Raw genomic sequence first — 17,320 nt, 5'->3', positions numbered from 1 at the left:
AATAATATTTAAAACTTTTATTTTTAAAAAGAAATAAAAAGGAATTATATTAAAGTTTATAAGTAAATATTAAATTTAAAAATTATAAAATTAAAGTTTTAAGGAAAGATTTTAATTTCTTTAAATATAAACTTAATATTTTTTATTATAAAAGTTTTATTATAAGTTACTTTAAATATAAAAAAAAAATTTAAATTTAATAATATAATTAATAAAAGCTTAAATAAAAAAATAATTTTATTATTATATATATATTTTAAAAATAAATATAATATAATATTTAATAATTAAAATAAATAAAATAAATAAAATAAATATAATAATATATTAATAATAATAATTTTATTATCCTTATAATATTAATTAAACTTAATTAATATATAGCTTTTATAGCTATTTATAATTAATATTTAATAATTAATATTTTTTTTAACTTAATTTTATTATTTATTTATTTATTAAAAGTAAGCTTAATAATTTAATTATTTAAAAAGCTTAACTTTATTACTTAGCTAATAAAGTAATAAGCATTTTAAATAATTATAAATAATAAAATTTATAACTTATTTATATTAATATATTTAATAATAATTATTTATTTTTAATTATTAAGTTAAATTAATATAACCTTTTTATACTTATTAATATATATAATAATTATTAATAAAATAATTATATTTATTATAAAGATAATTTTATTAAAGTTATAAAGATTATTATTAATAATTTAATACTTAATTATTATATTATAAAAAAGCTTAAATTAATTTTTAATAATTTTTAAATCTTTATAAAGGGCTTTTTAATAATTATAAGAATAATTAAACTTAATTTTTAAATTAAATTATAAATTTATAAAGCATTAAGCTTAATGCTTATTTATAAGCTTGCTATCTTAAAATGCTAATAAAAAGTTAGCTATATATTTTATATTAAAAAGTTATAAAAAAAATCCTTAAATATTTTAATTAATAATATATTAAATAAGTATTTACTTTTTAATTAAATTAAGTTTATATTATTTAATATATAATTCTTTAAAATTATATTATTAATTTATTTTATAATATAAAGTTATTTTAAGAATATTAAAAATTTTAATAGCTTAAGCTATAAGCAAGAATTTAATATAACTTTTTTTAAAGTATTAAATAGCTTAAATAGCTAAGAATATTTTATCTTTTTTAATAAAGAATATATATTTTTATTATTAATTTTTTATATATTAAATATTTAAGTAAATAAATTAATGCAAAATTAATATAAAAATTAAAAACGCAATTAATATTAAAAATAGCCTATTTTATTAAAATCTTAATAATTTTTAATTATATTATATTACTTTTAACCCCTTTAAATTAATAAAATTAATTAAAAATAAGGAATTAAATATAATTAATATTAATTAATGCTAACTTTTTATTAATTTATTTACTTTAATATAATATTATAATTAATAAAAGTTAAATAAAGTTAAAAAAATCCGCTACTTAATAATATTTATTACTTAATAATAAATTACGTTAAATTAACTTAGCTTAATAATTAAAAATAAGTTATAATTATTAAATATATTAATATAAAAGGTTAATTTATTTTATTATTTATAATTATTTAAAGTACTTATTATTTTATAAGCTAAGTTATAAAGTTAAGTTTTTTAAATAATTAAGTTATTAAACTTACTTTAAATAAATAAATAAATAATAAAATTAATTTAAAATAAATTTAATATTTTAATAAATATATTAAGTAATAAATAAAAAATATATATTAAATATTAATATTAAATAATTATAAAAATTATATATTAGCTAAGTTTAATTAATATTATAAAAATAATAATATTATTTTTATTAATATATTATTATTTTTTATTTATTTATTTTAATTATTAAATATTATATTATATTTATTTTTAAAGTATATATATAATAATTAAATTAATTTTTTTATTTAAATATTTATTAATTATATTATTAAGTTTAAGTTTTTTTTTATATTTATAATAATTTATAATAAAACTTTTATAAAGAATAATATTAAGGTAATATTTAAAAGAATTAAAATCTTACCTTAAGATTTAAATTTTATTATTATTAAGCTTAATATATACTTATAAATTCCTATATAAATCCTTTTTATTTTTCTTTAATATTAAAAGTTTTAAATATTATTTAATGCTTAATAAATTATTAAGTAATTAAGCTTTATTAAAAATAAAACTTTTATTTATTAAAAAAACTTTTTTATATTAATTATAAAAGCTATTAATTAAATAATAAAAAATATATAAATAATAATATATAAACTTATTATTTTAAAAGATTAAGTTTATATTTTTAAGAATATTAATATAATATTTATTAAATATTAAAGAGTTAAAAGAATTTAAATATAATTTAAAAAAGTATTTATTATTAAGAAATCTTAAGTTTTTATTTAAAAAAAATAAAAAGAAAAGTAATTAATTAATAAAATAAATAATAATATTAAGGAAATAATTTATAATAAATTAATTAAATAATAATATAATAATTATAATAAAATTAAATATAATATATAAAAACTTATAAAAAAGATAAAGAAAAATTAAGTTAATTAAATTTTAATTATATTATAATAAATTTAGCTTAATTAATATTAAATAATATAAATATATTTAATTTAATAATTTATAATAAATTATATTTTTAATAATATAATTAGCGTTATTTAATATAAAATATAAATTTTTATAAAAAGTTACTTATTTTAAACTTATATTATATTTATATTAATTATTTTAAATTAATTAAATTAATTAAAAATAAGGAATTAAAAGTAATTAGCATTAATTAATATTAACTTTTTATTTATTTATTATTCTTAAGGTAATATTAATATTAATTAAAGTTAAGTAAAGTTATAAAAATCCGCTACTTATTAATATTCGTTACTTACTAATAAACTACGTTATATATAGCTAAATTATTAACTATTAATATAGTTTAAACTGCTTAAAAATTTTAAACCACTTAAAAGAATAAATGGTTTAACTTCCCCTCCTAAATGCCCGCGGTTTAAACCCCCTGAGCGATAACTGCACCGCTTAATAACCGTTTAGAAGGACCCCACATCCCCGGTACAGTTACATGAACACAACGGTTAAGGCTGATATTCCAACCCTAACCACAGCAGCCGACACCTTCTCCTCGGCCATCGAGGGTATCAAACACATGGACGGTCTCGTCCGTTCTCTTACTCTGCAGCCATATCCCATCTCTCCGCTGGAAAAATGCATCTCTGAAGGAGGTAACTGCACAGGCCTGGATCCCGCTGATGGCCCACTTGTGTCGGTGTTGTTGTTGCTGTACTGGAATAACGCTAGCGAAGACAAAGTCATTCTCAGAGTCACCAGAGGCATTCTCAAGACCATTGAACGGGATGCAGCTTCGCGGGGTCAGGCGGTCCCCTTCGTGTACCTTAACTACGCATTTGACTTTCAGGATCCGATCGGCTCCTATGGTGCCGCGAACCAAGGTCTCCTGCGGGAGACGAGCAAGAAATACAACCCAGAAGGTATTTTCCAGAAGGGAGTCCCTGGTGGGTTCAAAGTTTCAAGTGAGGCGGGGTTTACATGAGGGCTGAGTACACGGAAGATATGGTTTCCACGACGGATACAAGGCGATAAGTTGCTTCTATGTGTATGCCAAGCATCCAAGGAGTCACAAGTGCCTCCTAGCCTCTGTCTGGTACACATTGTCCATCTCCTGTCAACACGGTGCAAAGCAGAAAAGTCTTTCTTGTCTTTCCTTTTCTTTTTATTTTTCTTTTATTTTCGAAATGAGAGTGCCGGCTGTTATACCAGCTCTGTCTGAGTGCCTTGCATTTCCAATACCTGGTGGTAGTTGCGCGTGAGCTTGGGCGGCCCAGGCAGGCAGGTTGCTCTGCCGCGGGGCGATCCACGGGCAGCAACTGATCACATGGGTTCTGTAGGGGCCAACTTGCGAAGGGTCGGGGAGACGACTGGACGGGCTTGTAAATTGAACAGCTGCAATTGGACCGCCCAAAGTTACCTTGGTCCATTGCTACGGCTATAAAATGGCATGTTTTGGCCAACCGATCGAGTCTCACCTGTAACCAACACAAGGTGACTCAACCTAGGTTGTCGATCACCGGGCACCAGCAACAAATTCTGGAGGCGCTTCCCGACTACACATATCTGGCTCATGCGACCCTGTTCATGTCACATAACTCCGCGAAGCCCTGAAACTTTCCCTAACTATGCGTTGAGTGATTACCCCTCACTTTAAGAACACAATGGATTCGCAGCCGTCCCGTGCGGACGAAACCGACATCAGATTCCGCAAAGCGAGTATCAATAACGTCCCCGGCCCCGATCCCGGCCACCCCCTAATCCCGGCCGGCCCACACCCGCATACGCGCATAAATGCATTTATACCCACCCTATATTAACTCCTTAATATCTTTATAAGGAATTTTTTTTTAATTATTAAACTTCTCCTAAATATTATTTTCCTTATTATAAAGTAATACTTAAAAAATAATTTTATTAATGCCTTTATTATTATAAAAAATAAAATATTAATTTAATAAGCTTTTAAAATATAATATATTTCTTAAGCTATATTATTTAATTGCTTTAATAATATTTAAAGTTATTATATTATTATTAATTCTTAAAGGCTTTTTTTTAATTATTAAAAGGCTTTATTAGCTTTATTTATAATTAATTAAAATAGCTTAAAATTAATATTAATATAATTTAAAATAAGGGTTTTAAAAGCTTAATTAACCTTTTTAAATAAAAATTATTCTTTCTTTAAAAAGAATTAGCTAAGGGCCTTTTTTTTTATTACCTTATTTTTAAAAGCTAAAAGAGTTAATATATAAAGGCTATTTATTTTTAATTAATTATTAAAAAAAATATTAAATCTTAATTTAATTTTCTTTAGCTACTTATTATTAAGTTTATTTAATTAACTTATTATTAAAATATTAATAAGAAAGGGTTAATAAAAAATTATTTAAAAAATGCCCTTATTTTTAGCTATTTAAATAATAACTTTTTGCTATAAAAGAACTTTAATTTAAAAGTATAAACTTTTTTTATAAAATATATATTTATTATAAATAGGTTTTTTAATCCTTTAATTATATTTAAGGAACTTAGCATATAATAATAATAATTTCTTATTACCCTTAAAGATTATAATAATTAATAATTTATTATAATAAAAAAAAGTAAATAAAAAAAAGAATAATTATTAAATAGCTTAAAAAAGTATTTATTTTTTAAATTATCCCTTAACCCCTTTTAAATAATAATTATTAATTATAAATAAATATTATATACATATAATTATTAACTTTATATAAAAATACTTTTTATATTAAATATATATAGTTTTTTTACTTATATATATTTTTTATATATTATAACCCCTTAATATATTAATATTTTTTTATTAAAAATAGCATTTTAAAAGTATTTATATTTAATAAAGTAATATAACTCCTTATTAATAATAATAAAAAAAAGATTTCTTTTTTATTATTATAAAGTATAAAAAAAGATATTTATAAAGTTAAATATATATTTAAAGTAAAAAGTAATAAAACTTTAATTAATATTTAAGTATAAGATATTTAAAAATTATTATATTCTTAAAAATTATTAAATTTAATATAAATTATTAAAATTTAATATAATAAAAAGCTTTATTAAGTAATTCTTTATATTTAAAGTTCTTTTTTAATAATTAAAATTTATTTTAAAACTCTTAAGTAATTATAAAAAATATATTAATTAATTATTTATTAATATTATAATAAATACTTAAGCTTTATATTATAAATACTTTTTAAAAAGTTTTTTAAAGTATATAATAAGAAAAAAACTTAATTAATTATAACTTTATAAAAAAATTAATAATTAAAAGCTTAAATTAAAATTAATTAAAAAATTATAAAAAAAATTTAAATTAATTTAAATATAGCTTTTATTAATATTAAGGCTATTTATAAAGCTTAAATAAAGATAAGAAAGGTATTAAAAGAAAGCAATGCCTTTAAAGAATTAAAGACATTAATAAAAGAGGGATTATGCATTATAATAGCGGGCAATTAACATTAAAGAGAAGGCGTATATGGGTGCCGAGGGCAGCCGGGAAGGGGGGGCGGCCGGGATCGGGGCCGGGGACGTTATTCTCAACGAACCTCACCGCGATGCAGTGGCATCCGCCATCTCAAGGGTCTTGTCCACTGAGATAGCCGAGATCACATACGCCCAAATTGTTGATGGCCTCCCACTTCTACAAGTCTTTAAAGATGTCCATGGCCATCTCATCTGCCTTGATCACCCAATTCACCAGCATACACAGCTTAAAGATAATACATTAGACACAGTCCGCCAAATCCGTAACGAATTTAATCCAAATATCCTCCAGTTCGATATTCCGGTAAGCTATTCGCGCTCTATCACTCTGAGTATGGGATTACTTGTGCTTGATTACTAATAAATATATACCGAAAGCTCTTGTCGGCATTCCAGGCTGCCTCTCCCGGTTCCAGAGCCTTCGGCATACGGCTGATTGAGATTATCGCTATTTCAGTGCATCAAGTTGCAGTGCTGCTGTACCAAAATAATTCTGATCTGTCCACGCCAGGATCAGCCCTACAGTTGGTGCACACCCGGACCCCGCCTAAGGATGACTACGACGGCAGCTTATGGTGGCGCTTCAACCGCGACGGGCCGCCTGCCACGCTTTTCCGCCATACCTGGTACCGCGAATGTGCACAGTACCCTCATGGTGCTGCAGACGTGGCGGGATATTGGGCCGAGAACAGGGTGCTTGGAGGGCTGATTCTCTTTAATCGTAGGGCGGAGCGAGGGAAGGCAGCAGCGCCGGGTCGGATGCGGTGTATCTCCACCCCGACCGTGACGAGGTCACGTACCGGATCTGCCTTCTCACGGATGCACAGAAGATGGCCCTGCTCGACTTCTTGCTGGATACGTCCGGCACCGGGTCTACCTGTCCACTACCAATCATCCCAGACGAGACCAATATGCAACGTGTCGACCCGGAGGAGCCCATAGAATACACTAGCGTTTATCGCGACCAGTGGGAAAGGAAGATGCCGCCGCCCTTGTGGATGGGTGACGGGAGAGACTCATGCGTGCACAATCCGCTTGACTTCCCAACCAAGATGGACCAAGATGATGCGAGATCCCGTTTAAGGAGCAGGGGTGACAGGCGTGGTCATGATCATGATGGTGATGATGATGAGTGAGACTCAGAGATGTGTCTGTTGTTTCAGATAGTAAAAGTCTTATCCCAGGCCTAGGTTCTGTCACAAAAGCACCCTGAGAATTGAGCTTGAGCAACTAAGTCGGATGACACGGAACAATTCCGATTCCCATGTTCCCCGACTCGTAGTGGGAACAATTACCTGAGAAAAGAGGTGGTAGAAGAAGAAATGTTGGTCGGCCAGAAGCTACGAAAATGGTTCTTCGAATGTCACCTTGTTGATAACAAACTCGTTGGTCCGTCCGCTGGGGCAGCTCTTGAAGACATTTTCGGGCCCCTGGGAGGGCAAGCTGCGGCACTTGACGGCCCTGCACGTTGGAGCCCAAGCAGTTGATCTGCATCTCTCGTCACCTAATTAAGAAGTGGCTGGTAGGAATCAAGCGGGTAAAGAACCAATGAGGCTTTGGAAATGGTGTAACGACGATTCATCGTGACGGGTTGGTGCTTATAAGATCGCCCACTGCAACATCCACCAGCTCTGATTAATCGTCAAGTTGAATGTATTGTGCACTTCCGGTCCTGTGCCAATTCTCCATCGGGACAGAGGAGCAAACACCATGGAGAATTTTCCAAATTACCCCCCGGCTGTGCAAGATGCAATCCTGAACGGACCAGCACTAACACCTCCTGATGGTGTGGTCTCAGACTTCAACAGCCCGACTAATCACAACACTGAGGCTCTTGTTTTGGCTGTTGTGTGCATATCGCTGGCCTTGGTGGCGGCTTGCTTACGAGCCTACTCGCGTTTATTTGTCTCCAAAAGCCTCCACCTTGAGGACTGTGCGTCGGTTATTTTCCAATGCCCTACCACTCCCCTCCCATGCGTGATGTCTGCGCGTGTCTTAACTATGGCTGACAATCGAACATAGATATTGCCCTTGCAGCGTTTGTAAGCCGGAGAGCTACTCGAGGCAATCAAAGACTGCAGGCAAGCTAACGCAGACGTAGGGATTTTATGGGGGCTTTCTTTGGACTTACTTTTCATATGACACCATTTGCGGATTCTTCGTTCACCAGTGGGACATCCAAGTCAAAACCTTGTTCAAGGTTTCATACGTAAGTCTGTAACCACCATGATATGTCACTCGTACATCTCAGGTAAGGATCTCTCATGTGAACACATATTTGCTCACATCAACGGCTCTTTCAGGTGGTCATCATCCTGCCAATTGTATATGGTTCAGTCATGCTGTTGATGAAGCCAGCAATTCTCCTAGAGTGGACGCGTATATTCGTTCCTCAGGGCAGACGCAGTAAGTGTTACCACTATAATGCCACCAAAGAACATTCTCGACACCCCCCCCCCCGGTGTCCCCCCCAATACGATAACGAGATCACGAGGAAACGTTCCCTGAATTGGGCTTCGGACTATGCTAACCCCATCGTTCAAGATTCATTCTTCTGGATGGCACGTATACTAATGCTAGCTAACGTGTTGATGTACCTATCCGGAATTATTGCAACTTCTCTTAGCATGCATACCTCTCGAAAAGCTCTGGCACAAATGGCTGCCCGGAAAGTGCATTGACCGAAAGGCACTCGATATATTCAGTGCCACCTTCAATCTAGTAACGGACATAATCCTCCCCCTTCCACAAAAGGTCATTTGGAAGCTGCAAATGACAGCGAGTCGGAAATTTGGTATCTCATTGGTATTTTCCATTGGCCTACTGTACGTTGAGCTTTACTATTCCTGGGTGCGCATGAAGCATGTTGCAAACAAAGACGCTGACGAGAAGCCTCGCTCAGCGCGTGCGCGTGCGCCGCTGGCCGCCTTTATGCCTGTATCACCCAGTCGTATGGAGCGTCTGGCGATGCCACGTATACACTCGGAAGAACGTTCATCTGGGCCATGGCGGAAACGACTTGTGTTTTGTTGGTCTTTTGCATACCAGCGATACCGAAAGCCTTCGAAGACAGCCAAAAGGGATTCATCAGCCGCATCGCTAGATCTGTGCGCTCCTGGGTCCGGATGGGCTCGTTCGGTGGCCCCAAGAATTCTGTCGACAATCTGTCGTGGCTGCCGTATGACCAAGACAGCCTGCAACAAAACAGCATCGCCCCGAGTATTAGGGCATACCGATTTGGAGCAGAAATGAAGCCAGGGAAAACGAGTCAGCGTACGCCCACCCAGCTTCTACAGTACGCCCACCCAGCTTCCAGCGTTGGCCCACCCAGTACAAAGAAAATTGGCTGCATACGCTATAAAATGCTGGTACTGCGAGGTTATTAATAAAGCATAGCTATAGCTATTTCAAAGGGGTCCCATAGCTACTTTAGAGGGGTCTTATAGCTACCCCTCTATTTGCAACTTAAAAGTTACTTCAGCTCTTTGCGCTCTCTTCGGCCCTCTGCGCCCTTTGCAGCCCTCTACGCCCTCTGCGCCCTCTTCGGCCCTCTACGCCCTTTGCAGCCCTCTACGCCCTCTGCGGCCTCTACGCCCTCGCGGCCCTCTGCGCCCTCGCGGCCCTCTAGGCGCTCTGGGCGCTCTAGGGGCTTGGGGGCGCTCTAGGGGCTCTGGGGCGCTCTGGGCGCTCTGGGGGCTCAGGGGCGCTCTAGGGGCTCTGGGGCCCTTTAGGCTTTTTAAGCTTGTATTTTTAAAGTATTGCTTAAATTGGAAAATAGCTACCCTAGCTTATTAGGAACCCCGCAATACTTGCATTTTAGTGCGGATGCAGCTAATTTTCTTTGTACTGGGTGGGCCAACGCTGGAAGCTGGGTGGGCGTACTGTAGAAGCTGGGTGGGCGTACGCTGACTCAGGGAAAACCGTGAGCTTCGAGAATATCCAGTTCGTGCAGCACGGTGCCATTCAGCCCGGCAGCCCTGACGGACAAGTTCAATACCCCGTGCACGGAAGCGGCATCCTCAGAACGACCGAGGTTATACAGCAGAAAGAAAACATTTCCCATGGGAACGCAGATGCACATGGTGAAGACCCAGGCCTCGATCAGCGGCACCCACGGGTTCAGTGCTGAGTCATACCCCGGAACCTTCAGAAATAGGGTTGTGGTTGGGGGACGGGAAAGACAGAGCTTTCGGGTTGGCAGGCTGGTCGGCCGCGGACCGATCTGCAGACCGAGAAAGCCGCCACCAACTGAGTCGTAGCGGTCTACGTGGGGACGGGGGAGGCGGATGGACTGCAGTCAAAACGCCAACGGGTTACATTGCTGCATTGCTGCGGCGACCAAGTGGCACGTTTTGCGGACCTTCAGAACCAACAAGGAGAAACGGCCCAATCCGGAGCTAGTGTTCAGGGGCTGACATGCAACCAGGGCCCCCTTCTCGTCCGCCAACAGTGCCACCAGCGACTCAGTATCGCATGGCTCCATACACAGGAAGGAAAACAGGAGATCGACCCCCCCTTAATGATTGTGCAGGTACTGTAGTAATTATGTTCTGCTCAGCCATTGAGGCTGCAGCCAACACTCCATGCAACGTTCACCAATGAGATAGTCTGCCAACAAGCCCTATGCTGCTGTGCTCGGATGCTGAACACTAACCAAGGCCAGTCACATTGGCCTTTCGGTACAGACTCGTTCCCGTGCACAGTGAAGCAGTTGTGACTTTGGTACTGGCAGCAGAATGATGTATCATATTGACAGGGCCCAAGATTTCGGCCCGTCTTGGAGCCTTGCAAAACTTTTGCGGCACAGACACTGCCAGTGGATGGCCAGGCGCCCGCAGGCACGACAGCACACCGAACGACAGCTTGCGGCGAGTGATGAAAAGACAAATGGATCCCCCTTGTATGGCACCGAACACTCCGGGCACCTTCCGTGGAGCCACTCTCCTGCACGTCGGTCAGTGTAACAAGGCCTTTGGCGAGGTGAGTGGCCCCGGTGCACTTCTCCAGGGGACATGTTATCGAAAACTGAGATGATGGGCCTACAGCATTAGCAAATCATGCCTTGTTGGTTGCACTTGCTGAATTTCTCGGTGGCTCGTTGGGTACTGTGTTCTGGGTAGTGTCAGGCGAGGTGAGAGCGACGGGCAGTGGGCCACAAGCCTTGTCCCGAGGTCGACTGCAGGAAAGACAACTACCAGCCTCAGTCTGGAGTGGCGTGTCACTTACCGAGGTACAAATGTCTCTTTATCTAATGTGATCTCAGGAAGTGTTAACGAAAGCAGAGCCTGCGCCCGGAATTATGTAGGAAGCAAGCTGATAAAACAAGTCTTTCCAACAAAGCCCACGCTTCAGAAAATTTTCAACAATTTTCGAACAAGAGGACTGGGCTATTGCTTCACAAGATGAGATAGGACAGAGCAATTTGCTCAACGCGATCCGGTTCGGAGCCTTAGTGTTAGGTCCACTGGTATGGAACAATTGAATCACTTGCTCAGGTTCCAAGTCCGTCCTATGTGCTAAAAATATCTCTTATGCAGCTTCTCCTAGCAGTGATATCGCGAATTGCTCTCGATCCCCTCAAGAAATTTCCTGGTCCGCTTGCTGCAAAGATCACAAATGGCTATGGCGGTTTCTACGCGTTGAAGCGACGACTTCATCTTGAGACATACAAAAACCACCTGAAATATGGTACAAGATCCCACTTTGCCGTTGGAAGCAAAATCGTTGACATAAGAAATTCGTAGGCCCAGTTGTGAGACAGGCTCCAAATCGCTTGAGCTTCAATACGGTAACTGCTCTTCAAGGTACCCGACGCCATGTTTCGTCCTGCTGCCTCGGCGAGAACACTGAACTAATACCTTCTAAAGACATTTACCTGAACTCGGGCGTCACCAAAGGAGAAGCTTATCTAGGTGCACGCCTCACTGGCCAGCCAAACATTTTCGATACATTGGATAAATTCGAACACAGTCGCAAACGAAGAGCTATTGGCCAAGCATTATCAGAACGATCCATGCAGTCGTTCGAACCGACGATCATCTCTCAAGTCGATGTGTTCCTGCGGGAGTTGTTACGCTCCAGCCAGCAGAATGAGACCGCCAACATGTCGCAGCGCTGTCTGCATCTAGGCGGTGATATCATCTGCTATCTTGCTTTTGGTTACCCTCTCAATACGCAGACCGAGACTACCAACCGACCCTTCTTGGAGGCCATGGATGCTATCAACGCCCGGGTCAGCCTTTTTGTGTCTTGGCCCGCTACGTCGATTGTTCTGGATCCACTCATCAAATGGCTTGCGAAAAAGCGGGTTGCAGAATTCCGTAAATCCTTTTTTTTCTATGATCCACGCACGAACGGCTGTGGAAAAGGATGCTCAACACGATCTCTATGCAATGGCACTCAGTGATAAGACTGGGGAGGGAGACGACGACGTCCTTCACGGCAGTGAATTGTGGGCAGAAGCTACTTTCTTTATCACCGCTGGTAAGATTCAGATGATGGACGACATCCGTTTTGAGACGTGGAGCTAAGATCTATGCCTTTAGGGGGAACTACAACATCGACCACAATGACTGCGCTACATTCTACCTCTCTCGTAATCCGGACGTGTATCAGCGGCTCGCAGCTGAAGTTCGCACAACGTTCTCCTCTGGCACCGAGATTCGCAAAGGTCCCAAGCTTAACTCCTGTATCTACCTACGCGCGGTTATCGACGAGACTCTCAGAATAGCGCCTTCTTCTCTAGGAACTCTGTGGCGCCAGCAGGACATGTCCACCCCGTCTAACGCCAAGCAGTCTTTCATCGTGGACGGACATGTAATCCCTCCGGGCGTACAAGTCGGAATCAACCCATACGCCATGCTTCACAACGCAGAATATTTCTCGGAGCCATTCAAATTCAAGCCTGAGCGATGGCTGGGCCTAGAGGACTCCCCCGGGCTGCGGACAATGCGCCGGGCCCATGCACCTTTCGCCCTGGGTGAGCGGGGTTGTGCCGGCAAGGCTATGGCCTACCTTGAAATCAGCATCATGTTGGCCAAGACGCTGTGGTATTTCGACTTCGAAAGGGCTCCCGGCGCGGCCGGAGAAGTGGGCAGTGGTGGGCATGCAAAGTTCAAGGGCGATGCCGATAGGCAGAGGGAGGACGAGTTTCAGCTTTTTGATATTATCACAACCGCACACGATGGACCGCTCCTCACTTTCACGCCGCGGGGAGATTTGTGGCAGGAGCTATGACCTTGTATGAAGCAGTGGTTTGGACGTTGCATCATCTTGCACACTACTCAGGCTGACCAGCTGCCTGTAGAGAAACCTCTTCGCTATAGGATTGAGGCCCACACATAAATACTACTATAAATCCAGGTAGATAGTTTCATTTGCAGCCACCTTATCATTCTCCATCATGTAGCGGGTTGATGATGACAGTTCTTACTAGACGGGCACATCATACGTTCTGCCGAGAATAAGCTGTCAAATTCCTGCCTCCTAAACCAAATAGTAGAACTGTCTCACGACGGCTCGCTCTTTTCCCCGACAGTCTGCTCTAGACTCTACAAATACAGACATACTAGAGAGTATTTAAGCAAATACAGATTATCTCAATTCTGCAAATTTCTTAGCGCTAAAATATCGAAAAAACCAAGCTATAAATTATTACCTCTTAGCTACCTACTCTTTATTATATTTATATATTAATGGCGTTAAACCTTAAGTAAATGCTTAATCTTTTATATAAAAAATTTAACCTTTAAATAAAGTAATATTAAAATTAATTTTAAATAAGCTTAATTATTAAAAAACTATATATTATTTAACTTAAAATATTTATTAATTTTTATTATATAACGTAGTTTACTACTAAGTAATTAATATTATTAAGTAGCGGCTTTTTCCAACTTTATTTAACTTTTATTAATTACAATATTATATTAAGATAAATAAATTAATAAAAAGTTAGCATTAATTAATGCTAATTATAGTTAATTCCTTATTTTTAATTAATTTCATTAATTTAAAAGGGCTAAAGGTATTATAATATAATTAGAAATTATTAAGGTTTTAATAAAATAAGCTATTTTTAATATTAATTATATCTTTAATTTTCGCATTAATTTTGCATTAATTTACTTACTTAAATATTTAATATATAAGAAATTAATAAAGAAGATATATATCCTTTATTTAAAGAAGATAAAATACTTTTAATTATTTAAGCTATTTAATACTTTAAAAAGATTATATTAAATTCTTGCTTATAGCTTAAGGTGCTAAAATCTTTAATATTCTTAAAATAACTTTATGCTATAAAATAAATTAATAATATAATTTTAAAAAATTATATATTAAATAATATAAACTTAATTTAATTAAAAAGTAAATGCTTATTTAATATATTATTAATTAAAATACTTAAGGATTTTCTTTATATCTTTTTAATATAAAAAATATAGCTAACCTTTTATTAATATTTTAAGATAATAAGCTTATAAATAAGCATTAAGCTTAATGCTTTATAAATTTATAATTTAACTTAAAAATTAAATTTAATTATCTTTATAATTATTAAAAGGCCCTTTATAAAAATTTAAAGATTATTAAAAATTAATTTAAGCTTTTTTATAATATAATAATTAAATATTAAATTATTAATAATAATCTTTATAACTTTGATAAAATTAACTTTATAATAAGCATAATTATTTTATTAATAATTATTATATATATTAATAAATATAAAAAGATTAAATTAATTTAGCTTAATAATTAAAAATAAGTAATTATTATTAAATATATTAATATAAATAAGTTATAAATTTTATTATTTATAATTATTTAAGGCGTTTATTACTTTATTAGCTAAGTAATAAAGTTAAGCTTTTTAAATAATTAAGTTATTAAGCTTACTTTTAATAAATAAATAAATAATAAAATTAATTTAAAATAAATTTAATATTTTAATAAATATATTAAATTAAAGAAAAATGCTAATTATTAAATATTAATTATAAATAATTATAAAAGCTATATATTAGCTAAGTTTAATTAATATTATAAGAATAATAAGATTATTATTATTAATATGCTATTATATTTATCTTATTTATTTTAGCTATTAAATATTGCGTTATATTTATTTTTAAAATATATATATAATAATAAGATTAATTTTTTTTATTTAAGTTTTAATTAATTATATTATTAAATTTAAGTTTTTTTTTTGCATTTAAGATAGCTTATAATAAAACTTTTATAGTAAAAAATATTAAATTTATATTTAAAGGAGCTAAAATTGTTCCTTAAAACTTTAATTTTATAATTTTTAAGCTTAATATCCGCTTATAAACTTTAATATAATCCCTCCTTATTTCTTTTTAAAAATAAAAGTTTTAAATATTATTAAATGCTTAATAAATTATTTAATAATTAAGTTTTATTAAAAGCAGGATTTTTACTTATTAAGAAAGCTTCCTTATATTAATTATAAAGGTTATTAATTAATTAGCAAAAAATGCATAAATAATAACATACTTACTTATTATAATAAGTAAGTAAATTTATATACTTTAAAATATTAATATAATACTTATTAAACATTAAAGGGTTAAAAAAACTTAAGTATAATTTAAAAAAGCATTTATAAGTAAGGAATTTTAAGCTTTTATTTAAGAAAAATAAAAGGCAAAGCAATTAGCTAATAAAATAAGTAGTGAAATAAAAGAGTTAATTTATAGCGAATTAATTAAAAGATATTATAGTAATTATAATAAAATTAAGCATAATGCAAGAACTTATAAGAAAGATAAAAAAAGGTTTAATTAATTAAATTTTAATTATATTGTAATAAATTTAGCTTAGTTAGCATTAATTAATATAAATATAGTTATTTTATTAATTTACAGCAAACTGCATTTTTAATAATATAATTAACATTAATTAACATTAAATGTATATTTCTTATTAAAAGTTAATTAATTTAAATTAATACTATATTTATATTAATGCTTTTAAATTAATAAAATTAATTAAAAATAAGGAATTAAATATAATTAATATTAATTAATGCTAACTTTTTATTAATTTATTTACCTTAATGTAATATTATGGTTAATAAAAGTTAAGTAAAATTAGAAAAATCCGCTATTTAGTAATATTCATTACTTAGTAGTAAACTACGTTACTTTATTTCCCTTTAAAGGCGTTATTAAAGGTGTTAAAGCTTTAAATATAAATTTTAAGTAAATATTTAATTATATTTTTTCTTTATTTTATATCTTAATTACGCCCTTTTTTCTTTTTTTCTTTAAAGTTTATTTTTAAATAATATTTAAAAAAAATTAATTAAATATTAGCTATATTTTTTTTAAAAGTCTTTAAAAGAAAAGGGGGGGGGATTTACTTAAGGGGAAAAGGTTAAGAAAGAGGAAAAATAAGGTAAAATAAATGGGAAAGAAAAGTAGATATAATTTTATAAATAAGGTAAGCATTTGCTTAAATAAGTTTGTTAAAACATTTTAAACTTATGCTTTAAGATATATTTATAGCCTTTATGTCCTTATTTTAATTAATTTAATTATAAATAAATAAAAGTTAAAGTTTAATATAAATTAGCGGCTTTTAACATAACATTAGTTTGTAAAAGCAAATTAAATAATTATTATTTAAAGCCTTGCATAGCAAATTTAATTATAATTACTTATAACCTATAAGATTTCACGGGAAAGTTTACCTATGTTAATACAACCCTTATAAAAAATATAACGCCATTTTAACTAATTATAGCTCTTAATTTATATTTTTCTTAATTAAATTTACACCATTATAACGTATATAAGATATAATGCTATAAAAAAGCTACTTTTCTTCCATATAATTTTGCCTTAAAAAGCTGGTATTGTTATTATGGCACGCACAAATAAGACAAGAGAGTTAGGGGACCCTTTGTCAACGCCGCAGAGGTCACGAATTAGGCTTCTTTGTCAGGTTTCCCTGTATATTGTCTCTTGTCCCACTAGGACAATCATTGTCGCTCCGGCTTAGTAGAGGAACTCAAAGAATACAAATAGTCTATAAATAAATGGAGGAAGCTAGGGTTGGCGAATAAACTTTACTTGGCGCTCTTGGCAAAAGCACGAGGTCTAAGTTCGCTGAGTCTAGTCTGCT

The 17,320-nt window shown here is 33.1% G+C and overlaps 4 protein-coding genes across 4 annotated transcripts; all 4 read left to right on the top strand.

The window, feature by feature from the left end:
- Positions 1-3,134: 3,134 nt before the first annotated feature.
- Positions 3,135-3,623, top strand: INS49_007455 (uncharacterized protein; the record flags this gene model as incomplete). Its single annotated transcript, XM_043168220.1, has 1 exon — positions 3,135-3,623. The coding sequence occupies one exon, from the start codon at positions 3,135-3,137 to the stop codon at positions 3,621-3,623; it is 489 nt and encodes a 162-aa protein (XP_043016896.1).
- Positions 3,624-6,152: 2,529 nt separating this feature from the next.
- INS49_007454 (uncharacterized protein) lies at positions 6,153-7,296 on the top strand (the record flags this gene model as incomplete). Its single annotated transcript, XM_043168219.1, has 3 exons — positions 6,153-6,464; positions 6,539-6,853; positions 6,886-7,296. The coding sequence occupies 3 exons, from the start codon at positions 6,153-6,155 to the stop codon at positions 7,294-7,296; spliced, it is 1,038 nt and encodes a 345-aa protein (XP_043016895.1).
- Positions 7,297-7,870: 574 nt separating this feature from the next.
- INS49_007453 (uncharacterized protein) lies at positions 7,871-8,261 on the top strand (the record flags this gene model as incomplete). Its single annotated transcript, XM_043168218.1, has 3 exons — positions 7,871-8,093; positions 8,183-8,202; positions 8,256-8,261. 3 exons carry the CDS (start codon positions 7,871-7,873, stop codon positions 8,259-8,261), a joined length of 249 nt encoding a protein of 82 aa, XP_043016894.1.
- A 4,291-nt stretch (positions 8,262-12,552) lies between these two features.
- On the top strand, positions 12,553-13,396 carry INS49_007452 (uncharacterized protein; the record flags this gene model as incomplete). Its single annotated transcript, XM_043168217.1, has 2 exons — positions 12,553-12,611; positions 12,706-13,396. 2 exons carry the CDS (start codon positions 12,553-12,555, stop codon positions 13,394-13,396), a joined length of 750 nt encoding a protein of 249 aa, XP_043016893.1.
- Between the last annotated feature and the right edge of the window lie 3,924 nt (positions 13,397-17,320).

This window comes from Diaporthe citri (genome assembly GCF_014595645.1).
Source record: "Diaporthe citri strain NFHF-8-4 chromosome Unknown scaffold_20, whole genome shotgun sequence".
Lineage (NCBI taxonomy): Eukaryota > Fungi > Ascomycota > Sordariomycetes > Diaporthales > Diaporthaceae > Diaporthe > Diaporthe citri.
This window is presented reverse-complemented; position numbering and strand designations above follow the sequence as displayed.